Source organism: Condylura cristata, unplaced genomic scaffold (genome assembly GCF_000260355.1).
Source record: "Condylura cristata isolate star-nosed mole 26May11 unplaced genomic scaffold, ConCri1.0 scaffold00011, whole genome shotgun sequence".
In the NCBI taxonomy this organism is placed as follows: Eukaryota; Metazoa; Chordata; class Mammalia; order Eulipotyphla; family Talpidae; genus Condylura; species Condylura cristata.
In genome coordinates this window covers 40,099,288-40,110,944 of record NW_004567112.1, presented here as the reverse complement: position 1 = coordinate 40,110,944, position 11,657 = coordinate 40,099,288, and the positions used below count along the sequence as shown (strand labels likewise).

The 11,657-nt window shown below is 38.5% G+C and overlaps 1 protein-coding gene across 1 annotated transcript in view; it reads left to right on the top strand.

Annotated features, from left to right (window-relative positions):
- Nucleotides 1–1,227: 1,227 nt before the first annotated feature.
- TET1 (tet methylcytosine dioxygenase 1) overlaps nt 1,228–11,657 on the top strand; it is a 108,970-nt gene continuing 98,540 nt past the window's right edge. The window contains exon 1 of the mRNA XM_004680833.2: nt 1,228–3,120. Coding sequence (XP_004680890.1) covers nt 1,228–3,120 — 1,893 coding nt within the window. The remainder of the gene's footprint in view (nt 3,121–11,657) is intronic.

Sequence of the window (11,657 nt, the reverse complement as noted above, 5' to 3'; positions counted from 1 at the left end):
CTCGTTTTTTCTCATTTTGCCATAGCCTGTAGATCACATGGTCTTTCTGGTCTGATTCTATAAGCTCCTCCTCTGACTCTCTCCACTGTGTTTTCTCCAAAAGCAACCTCCTATTGACCATTAAAGAACCATCAGCCAGCCTGTTGTCAGACTTTTAATTCTGTGATCTTTAGAGAGTCAGTTGATAACATTTTGTTTGATGAGCATCATTCTTGCTCAAAGATTGATCTTATTTTTGGTTCAGGACAGGCAGTCTGAAGAGATTAAAAAGGCAACTGATGAGGGTTCTTGGTCAGTTCCTCTCATTTTCTCCACTTTCAAACAGTAATTGCTTATCTGGTATTTTACTGTTCTAATTATCTTTTGTCTTTATTCCCACTTTCCTTGCCTTGGAATTCATCATGAGACTTTGGGGCCCTTGGTAGGAGGGATTGTAGGACCAGCTGCTGAGGGGAGCAGCGGGAGGGTCAGGAGAGGCCCGCCATGCCATGTGGGTCACCTCCGGGCCGGGGATCCAATTTGTGTGCAATGCAGTGGCTGTGGACAGCTTTATAGTGTTTGCACTTACCCCATCACGCCACCAGGGAGGACCCTTATTTGTAATTTAATCTGTCAATACTAACTCAAGATTTTAAGCTATTTTGTGTGTGCATGTGAAAAGCTCAAATTTTGTGGCTTGTTAACTGGAATGTGATTAATTGTATTGGATTGCTAAAAAATAGAGCTTCTTGGATTCTGTTAACTCTTCTTCCTCTGACTTTTTCAGCTTTACAGGAATGTGCTGAGGAAAGAGTTTAGGGATAATATTTTAAGTATTCACATTTGTAAAGTTTGGTACTTGAGTTTTAAACTACAGGTAACTACATAAATTCCTTAAGGAAACCATATTTACTCAAAGAAGCTAATCAGTTGTCATGGTGATTAAAGGAACTTTATTGTGAACAGAGGCTTTACACTATACTTGAGCATTGTTTGTTATCATATTGTTTTTTGCTAGTTAACATTCTCAGTTCCCTAATTTTAATTAATAATTGTTCTATCTTAAGTGGCACAATGCATAGGAAAAAAAATACTCACTTTAGTTTTTTTGTTATTATTGTTTCAGAACAAAACTTTGTGTGACTGAGGGCAACAATGGCACATCCAGATTCTCCTCAACAGTGAGTCTTTCCAAAGGACCAATGATTCTGTTCCCCGTGCCCTTTCATTTTTTCCTACTCTGTCACAATGTCTCGATCCCGCCATGCAAGGCCTTCCAGGTTAGTCAGAAAGGAAGATCTAAGCAAAAAGAAAAACAGCCAAATGAAGAAGACATCCAAGCCAGCCAGCAAAAATGTGGCATCAGTAAAGACTGTGAACCCTGGAAAATTAAAGCAAGTAATGAAAGAAAGAGATGTTAAGAAAAAAACAGAACCCAAACCACCAGTGCCAGTCAGAAGCCTTCTGACACGAGCTGGAGCAGCACGGATGAATTTGGACAGGACAGAGGTTCTTTTTCAGAACCCAGAGTCCTTAACTTGCAATGGGTTTACAATGGCTCTCCGAAGTACCTCCCTTAGCAGGCGGCTCTCCCAACCTCCTGTGGTCATAGCCAAACCCAAGAAAGTTCCACCGTCTAAGAATTTAGAAAAGCGACATGAATGTGAACATAAGGTATTAAGCGACATGGGAGTAAAGCATTCAGAAAATAATTCGGTGTCAGTGCAAGACCCCCTAATCCCTCCTAACATAGATAATCTAATCGATGTACAAAATACATCTTTAATTAAAGGTGAGAGCCAAGAGACAATCCAATCTTGGTCCCAAAGGGCCGAGGATTCCAAAATTAATGCCCCCAATCACTGTGTCCCTGAGACAGAAATTCTTTCTGGGTCTTTGGGAGGGACACATGGTGGTGAAGAGTCATTATCTAAAGAGACATTGAATGACAGCGAATCCCCTCGAATATTTGCTCAGGACACCCAATGTGCTCCTTTGCTCCAAAGAGCAGCCCTCAAGGTTACCTCTGAAGGAAATCCCAACATTCAGTTAGAAGATTTAGGTTCACGAGTAGAATCTCTTAAGCTATCTGATTCTTACCTGGATCCTATCAAAAGTGAACAGAGTTGCTGCCCCACCTCCAGCTTTAATAAGGTTATACCTGAATTTGACCTTAGAAACTGTTTGTCCATTGGTGGGTCAATATATCCTACCTCATTAATAAAATTCCTCTTGGCAGGCTCAGAACAAGAAACCCTGGGCGCTAAACCAGATCATCAAGAGGTGCTTAAAGCTACCCCAGATCCACAGGAAGTTCCTGATGTCACTCCTGTCCTAGAACAGGCCTTTAGTGCTATCCCACATCAATGGGAGGTTCCTGGTGCTAACACAGTTCATGCAACGGCTCCGGGTGAGACCCCACACCCACCAGAGGTTCCTGGGGCTCTTTCAGTCCAAGGAGAGGTCTTTGGTGCTATCCTAAATCAACAAATCCTTGGCGTGGCTAGTGGTACTGCCTCAGACTCACCTATCTTTCTTCCTGCCCCTCTCAACCCAATGGCTACCTTTAATGCTCTCTCAGAGTGGCCTGAATCCCAGAGCACTTTTTCATATGGGCTTGATGTCCAGGGTGCTATGCAGATGTTGCCTTTGGTCTCAGGCCACACCCCTCAGCCACCATCAGACTCAGAGATAAGCTTGGGACTTCCAGGGATGGCTCTCAGCAATAAAGAAAATGAGAAACAGGTTCATAAAAGCTTTCTGCCAGTGAATACTCAGGGGTTCACATCAGCCGCTGACAGAGGAAACTATCAGGCTTCACAAGGCATTGCCCAGGTCTGCCAGGCTGGTCCCAGCAAATCGGAAGGCGTGAGCTCCCAGCTCAGCACTGCCAGCCCCATCCACACCACTGTTGTGTCCAGGCCAGTTTCTGCTGCCAGCACCACTTCTTCCCATAAAACTTTGCAACCTGCTTCGGAAAAGAAGAAAAGAAAGCGATGTGGTGTCTGTGCACCCTGCCAGCAGAAGACCAACTGTGGTGAATGTACTTACTGCAAGAACAGAAAGAACAGCCATCAGATCTGCAAGAAGAGGAAATGTGAGGAACTGAAAAAGAAGCCACCTGCCACTGTTCCTTTGGAGGTAAGGATGTGTGGGACACCCCTGCGACACCTCAGACAGTGATCTGGGTGGAGGCAATTCATTTCAGTATTCCACCCCTTTTACTTTCATAAATGGTTACACAGCTAATTCTAAGAATTTGTGAACCTACTTCAAGTGTGACTAGCGTGGCCATAGATTAGCTTATTTTTAGAATTTATCTCAGAAAACTAGAACACACGTTTCCATTAGAAGATTTGTTGGCAATATAAGAAACTTGCATAAAATATGGTTTGACTAAGATTTCTTCTGTGCCTCATTTGGCTAGTTGTGTGTCTTTTTGAGATGTCACAGATTTTAAAATTCATAGTGACACAAATTTAGTTCCCTTGCAGCCAGAGAAACCAGAGGGATTAAACTTATTTTCTCTTGAATCAGATTCTGCATCTTTAGACTGCCTTGGAGTATAAAAATAATAGGACTTTCCTCAACTTGGGTTATTTGCACCTGTTCTTTGTAACTCACAGGGTTGCTGGGATTAAGTGGTAATTGGAAATTAATGTTTTATAAACTCTGAACTAATACATAAACATTAGATTTTCTTTGAAAGATTTAGATTTTCTTGAAGGATTTTATGCCGCTTAGTTAAAACTTCAACTTGCTTTTCAAACCTTTAAAATACCCACCAACTATGGCATTTGTGATTTTTAGATCACTCATTTTATTTTGTGCGTACTATGAAAAAAGTTATCATAGAATAAATTAATTTTAAAATATTATGAACTGAAATTCTTTTCTATTTTTTAAAAGGTTTATTTATTTATGCATTTAAGAATTGGGGTATAGGCCAGAAGTGCTAGGGGTGAAAGGATTCACTAGAGATAGAGTGGGGAGCAGAACAGACAGCTCTGCTTGAAATACACTGCTGAGGGGAGCAGTGGGCAAGACAGAGGTCTGCTGTGCCTTGTGGGTGAGCTCCCTGGCTGGGGATCAAGCTCCCTGGCTGGGGATCAAGCTACAATGGCTGTGGATAGCTTCATAGTGCTGCAGTTTAACCCCTAGCACCACCAGGGAGGCTTCCCCCCTTTCAATTTCTTGACTTCAATTACCTTTCCAAAAATGCAAACCTTTTTGATTGAGTCATTACAAGTAAGAAATCAGACATTGAGCCAATCATATATTGATGTACATTTAAGGTGTTTCAAAAAATTTTGTTATTATAAACCTTATTGCTATGAATAACTTCTCTTCATCAAATAATTTCACACATGTAGGAGAGATCCAAATCCTATGCATAATATTTTAGCAATTTACAACTATATATCCAAAAATACCTAGCAGCGTCTTTAGTGAGGAGTCTGCCTTGAAAGTTTCTCATTTGTAACTGCAGTGATATCATTGGCTCATTTTCCTGTCTCTAAAATTTTTGTATTAGTAAATATATTCTTTCTTAAGCCTGCTCCTTCTTAAGCCTGCATTATATATTTGACTCAGTGGTTTACATCTGTATAGATGGTCACCCATATTGGAAAATTCAGTCATCATCAATGGTTTTCTCTCACACTTCTAGGGTCACTTATTTTAAAAAATTTGAGCTGTCCTTCCTCATTTTTCTTGGTTTCTTCTATAGTTTAGACCTATATCTGTTAATGGGACAATTTCAGTGTTTTTACTATCAGTAGGTATTTATTTTACTTCTACCCTGGGTTGTGTACTAGGGACATAGTCGTGAGGCTCCCAGCCAACAGGGAAGTCAGGATGCTGGACAATAAGTTTTCCTTGGGGCAGTTCAAGCTTCCCTTCTAAAACCCTGATTTTCCCAAACAAATTTATGCTCGTTTGTGCATTATATCTCAAAACAATCAACAAGGAAAATTAGAGCAAAACTTTCAGTGACTTCTAATTATAGGTGAATCTAGTTTCATTACTGTGGAATACCAGACCCTTAAGATCCTCATGCAAGCCTTGTTTGCCATCATTTTTCTCTTTATGCTTGCAGTCTCAGCAGTATTTTTTTCCCCAAACATTTATTTATGCATACAGAACTGGGGTACAGGTCAGAGGTGCAGGGGTAGTGAGGGGATTCACCAGAGACAGTGGGGAGCAGAACAGGTAGATACATGAAGTACACTGCTGAGGGGAGCAGTGGGTGAGACAGGAGAGATTGGAGAGGTCTGCTGGACCATGTGGGTCACCTTCCTGGCCAGGGGATTGAACTTGTGCTGCAGTGGCTATGGATAGTTTCATAGTGCTGTGCTTTAACCTGCTGTGCTACCAGGGAAGGCCCTGAAGTGACCACTCTTTCCCCACTATTGCTCACTTCTTATTTTCTCTTAATCTGCTAAAAGATCACCTCATTGATAAAGTTGATTCTGAAGAGTGTATGCGTGTGTTAGTTTTGTCATAAATCAGGGGACTAATTAATTCTGGGTCTTTTCTAGACATTCATTGGCCTTTTAGTCAGTTCTTTTCCCTAAATTGTCATAATTACCAGGCTCCATCACTACTTGCTACATGGTAATGTAAATGCTTCAGTTTTGCTCTGCAGCATTAGTTCAGGCTATTTATTGTTGTTCGCAGTTGCTTTATTTATAAAAACCTGGTGCAGGAAATAATATCCTAAGACAGGTGAACATTTAACACATGGGTAACTCGTACTAGAAAATAATTGTTCTGGGGACCTCTCTGGTGGTGCAACGTGTTAAAGTGCAGCACTAAGAAGCTAGTCTCAGCTGCTTCAGCCCCTAGTTGGACCCCAGGCCAGGGAAGTGACCCACATGATGAGGCAGACCTCTTCTGACCTGCCTGCTGCTCTCCTCAGCAGTGTACTTCATCAGTCTGCCTGTCTTGCTCTCCCACTCTGTCTCTGTTGAGTATTCTTTCACTGTCCCTGCGCCTCTGGCCTGTACCACATTTCTGTATGCATAAATAAATAAATCTTTTTTTTTTAAAGAAAGGACTGTTCTGTACTAAAAATGGGTAGTTTATTTGGATTATATTTTATATTTTATTTTTGTTTTTTACTACCTTTTTACTTGGGCTATTTTTGGTTATTTGCATTTTCATGAAGCCTGTAAATTTTCACCAAAAATTCTTACTGGAATTTCTATTTTGATTACATTGATGCTGTACTTCAATTTGGAAAGACTAACTTTTTTTTTTAAGATTTATTTATTTGTAAATACAGAACTTCTGTACAGGCCAGAGGTACAAGGGGTGAAAGGACACACCAGAGACAGAGTGGGGAGCATAATAGGCAGGTGTACTGAAATATACTGCTAAGGGGAGCAGTGGGTGGGTTAGGAGAGGTCTGCCACGCTGCCACACCATGTGGATCACCTCCGAGGTGGGGATCGTACTCATGCTGAAGTGGCTTTAGCTTCTTAGTGCTGTGCTTTAATCTGCTGGGCCACCAGGGAAGGCCCAGAAAGACTGACACTTTTATAGTATGGACTGTTCCCTTTCATGACCTGGTGTATCTTTATGTAAATCTTATTTAATTTCTTTCACTAGTGTTTTGTGAAATTGTTGATAGCATTGTTTCATTACTTTCATTCTTAGGTATTTGATTTTTTGTTCTTTTTTGACATTATTTGATATGTATTTGATATATCAATGATTGAAGGACATTTACTTTGACATTATTGGTAAGCAAATCTATTTTATCAGCCCCTTTTAATTATTGAGAGTTGGAGTGATGTACATTTCCAATGTCAATATTTGGTAGCTTTTGTTAGTGCTTATATAAAGCAAAATTACATTGTAAAAACAGAATTTTTAGAATTTTTTCTCTAAGATATACTTAGGGCCCCCCAAAGCATATGGTATTTTTCAAAATGCTTACTACTATCTGAGAGAAGTAAAAACAATTATTGACTTACTATTTTTGCTCATGCATTACATTTTGGTCACTACGATATGATAGAATTTCTTTAATTGTACAGCAAAGTGGAGTAGTCTTTCCAGAGATATCTGTTATCTAAAATGTTTGTATGCCAAATTTAGTTCATATTCAGATGTACATATAATTAAAAACTCTAATTTTATAACTCATAAAGATCTAAGAACTTGCTCTCAGCTAGGTATTTCTCATATGGGTTTGTAATGTAGCATTTCAAGTTATATACATCACCCTATTTATTAAATAGTGGTAGAAGTAAGAAAAGTGTGTGCGTGTGTGTTTTGATGAGGGGCTAGAGACATAGAGTGCTTTGCACAGGCTGTACTTTGACAAAAAACTTTTTATTGTGTATTAAAAAAAGAAAAAGGTTTGTATATATGCTTCTGAGAATGGATTATCAAATTATGTATCTTTAGCTTGGTGATTTGGCTTAGTATGCATTTATAATTAACAAATTAAATGGCTATATTAGCAGTTTGTGAATTGGTCACCAATGTAAAATAATCTCATATTCAGTTTAATATTGATTATTCCCCCAAATATTAGAGATTTATAAATATATATTTTTAAAGATTTGTTTATTGATATATACAGAGCTGGGATACAGGCCAGAGGTGCAAGGGGTGAGTGAATTCACCAGGGACAGAGTGGGGAGCAGAACAGGAAGATCAATCGAAATAACACTGCTAAGGGGAGCAGCAGGTGAAAACAGGAGAGATTTGATGAGCCAAATGTGGGTTAGTTGCCTGGCAGGGAATCAAACCCAGACCTTGGAGTTAATAGCACTGAGACTTATCCCATAGGCCACCAGGGAGAACCCCTTTTTTATGTTGCTAGATTAAGCAGTAGAGTACTAGTTAACACTTTAATAAGTGATCTTTATTTCTGTGCTCTCTCCTAAGCATTGCAAATTCTACCTGGAAAAAACAATAATAACCTACATACTTCTTTAGAATAAGAAGTTAGAGGTAGCAGTATATGAACCATGGGCTATCTTACGGATAGCGTAGTAGTCTAATATGACAGATTTCATTCCTGTGTTGATTGATATACGTGCTTTATTTTATCCATTTTAGTAGGATCGGGGGTAGGACAAGTCTTTTCTGGTCATTGCTTTTCATAGTGTTCTTAAACCAACTAGATCTCATTTGGGCATATGGAAACAATTTTTCTTACCAAATCCTTCAATTGAGGGCAGATGTTACATGTCCTTAAATATGCCTTGATGGAATCTTGAATCACCACCGAGACTTCAGCAGAATAGTTTACAATAGAGCTGTTCACAGAAAAATAAAAAAGTATGTCAAGACTCTCTTACCACCTTAATTGATTCTGACCTGTGGAGGTTAATTTCTGGATCTTCACTATAGTTGAAACTTCATCTTACCGTTTTGTGTATGTTATCATATCCAGGAAGTGTAACACCTTCATCTAGTTACACTTTCATACAAGCTATATACTATTATGAAAAAAAAAAAAAAAAAAGAAACAGTATATAATACCATAATGTGGAACTTGTTTGTTACAGAGCTTGACTCCCCTTGTCTGTTTGATCAAACAAATCTCTTGGTCTTTCATTCAGACTAATATTTAAAGAGTTGAGGGCTTAAAAAACAAAGTTGATGGTTTTAAAGCTGCAAAATGTCATTCACTTATAAAATAGCCAGTTCTTGTTATACTTTGGTGGGTGTGGCACAAGTGTTATCAGGAAGGGGAGGCCAGATCTTATCTGTTTTTGCATTCTTAAACTAAAATACAACTAAGCAAATGAATTGAGCTAATCTAAGCCATTCAGGTCATTATCTAGATAATGAAACTCAGTATTTAAGTCTAGAATATCCCAAAAATTTTAGCTTACATCAGTTGTTAGTGTTTGCTAGGGAAACTACAAAAGAAAAATCTTGCTCTTTTTTGAGGTCATTATGATCCACTAATACTGAGTCATTGTTTTAAATGAAGGGTTTGATGTTCTTTCAATAGAGCAGTGGTTAGAAATGAGGTATTTAAATTCTAAAGCTCAGTCTTTGAGGTTGAGGATATTAGCATATAATAGGTGATTAACAAATGATATGATAAATGAATGTATGAAATATTTTCAAAGATTATACAATTCAGACTATTTCTCACAAGCCAATGTCTCTTGAGAAGTGTGCTGAAAAACATTTATTATATTCCATATCTTAGCAGCTATTTTCCTTAAACATCTTGGAGTTTATTTCTACACATGCCATCTTTAAGACCAAAACCATTAGGGGTCATAGGACATCTATAATAGAAAGTATAGGAGATTTGAGAACAAAGTTGCTATGAAAGTGTAATAGAGTACTTTCAAAAATATTTGATAAGAAAGTTGCTACCTACATTGGTTAAAATTACTGCCATAAACACTTGTTATACCAAAATACAACTCTAAGTTTTTTGTTTTTTTTTTTTAAGATTTATTTATTTGTGCATACAGAGCTGGGATAAGGCCAGAGGCTCAGGGGCAGTGAGAGGCTTCACCAGTGACAGAGTGGGGAGCAGAACAGGCAGATCGATGAAATACACTGCTGAGGGGAGCAGCGGGCGCGTCAGGAGAGGTCTGCCACGCCATGTGGTCACCTCTGGGGCAGGCGGGAATCGAACTCATGCGGAAGCGGCTTTAGATTCTCAGTGCTGTGCTTTAACCCGCTGCGCCACCAGGGAGGGCCCACAACTCGAAGTTTTAAATGGAAAAGGAACATGAAAACTCAAAAGGTATTTTTCTAATTATAAATGGAATTTAGAAAAACAACTCTAAAAGGATACCTACCAAACCAAACTGTTGGAAGTGTTTACCTCTGAGGATTGGATATTTTGGATGTAGAAGTGTAGTGTATTAGAAAATATGTGACTTTACATTTTTGCTTAAGTGTTTCTACATGGTTTGAATTTTTACATAATGAGCTTGTGTTACTTTAAGAAGCAATAAAACATGCTAAATGGAAGTAATGTAATTTGCATTTAGAAAATTTAGAAGCAGGAGAAAAATAAACAATAGTTTTAACTAGAGGCAACCACAAAAAAAATATATTGGCATGTTTGCTCCCAATATTTCTTCTGTATTTAGAAAATAATACAGTTGAGGTCAAATGGGATAAATTTTCTCATTTTTTTTCTTTCAGTGTCTCATCAGCATTTTCCTTTATAATTAAAATTTACAAAGATTTTTAAAATGTGTGCTCAATATTCATTTAGGTAAGTGAACATAACCTACTAGATTATTTTTCTTTGCTGGGTACTTACAGTTTCTTAAACATTTTTATATGTAAACTTTTTTGCTATGAATTTGGGTTCTCATTTTAAATAATTTACTTGACACTGGAGTCATCAGTCCTTTATTTCAAGCTAAAAATGGTGGCACACACAAAAAGATAAAACTAAAAAAGAAACAATAGAATGAAAAGCACAACTAAAAAGCAAGAAAAGATGAAAATGAAACCAAAAATGAGGGGTGGGGAGAGACAAAGAAAAGCAGCAACTAAATTAATCATTTGCTAGTGAATTTTTGCTCTTGATTTCTAAATCTTTACCACTTTTGGAAACCTGAAGCTTGTGGTATAAGTATTTATTTGAAGGTCAAGTTCATTTCTTTCTTCCAGATTCAGAAACTCAAGTTTTTACTAGATTCTTTTTGGTAACACATCTTAATGCTTCCTCAGAGATAGTGATTGCAGCAGCATTTCATCATCTCTTTCTCTGTTCTTAATAATCCAGAGGTCTTTTATTGTTTGTCACACCTAGCATGCCATGAATTCATAGGGAATGGGTTCCAGCAGCTCAGGCTCCTTTCCATGGGTTCTCAAAAGAAGCGTGCTACACTGGGGGAACAGGCTGCCCCTTAAAATGAACCCAAGTACCTTTATCTTTGGCTTCTTTTTTTTTTTCTTATTTTCTTTGAAATGATTCAGGAAGCGCGCTCTGCTCTTAACACTGCTTTCAAATGCTCAACAAGAACATGGATTCTCTTGGCAAAAATCTTGCCCTTGACTTGTTTATTGATAACTATGCCAACTGCATGCTGGGTAGCATTATAGACACTTCCAGTTTTGCCATGGTAACATTTGTGGGGCATTCCTGTTTGAACAGTTGCTCACTGATGTCTGCAATATCACCTTTCTTGTAGCGTCTCATATTCATGGCCAGAGGAACATGAATGGACACGTAAGTCTCTTCCAGGTTAAGCACCCTCTATATAGAAGTTCCTCTGCTGGACCCTTTACAGCTACTGCTTCTGTCCTTCCAAAGTGATAAAAGGCTTAGAGAACATATAGTGGGTGCCTCTCCTCTTCCTTTTGTGTTGGGCATTTTCACCTCAGCTTACGTTATGATTGGATACCTCTTACCTTATGACTGGATACCAGCAGGATCAGATTAGGCACTTGGTATAGTTTTAGCTACCATGGAAAAGCAGAATTAAAAAATTAGTATATTAGTGCTTTGGTGCCATTAAGCTATCCATGTTTTTTGGTTGCTACAGAATTCCTAAGACCAATGTCATCCTAGTTTAGTTGATCTCAATATGCATCTTTCATATGTTGTCTCAGAAATCATAAAAATAGAGCTTCCGGCCCTCCCTGGTGGCGCAGCGGGTTAAAGCACAGCACTAAGAAGCTAAAGCCACTTCAGCAGGAGTTTGATCCCCACCCCAGAGGTGATC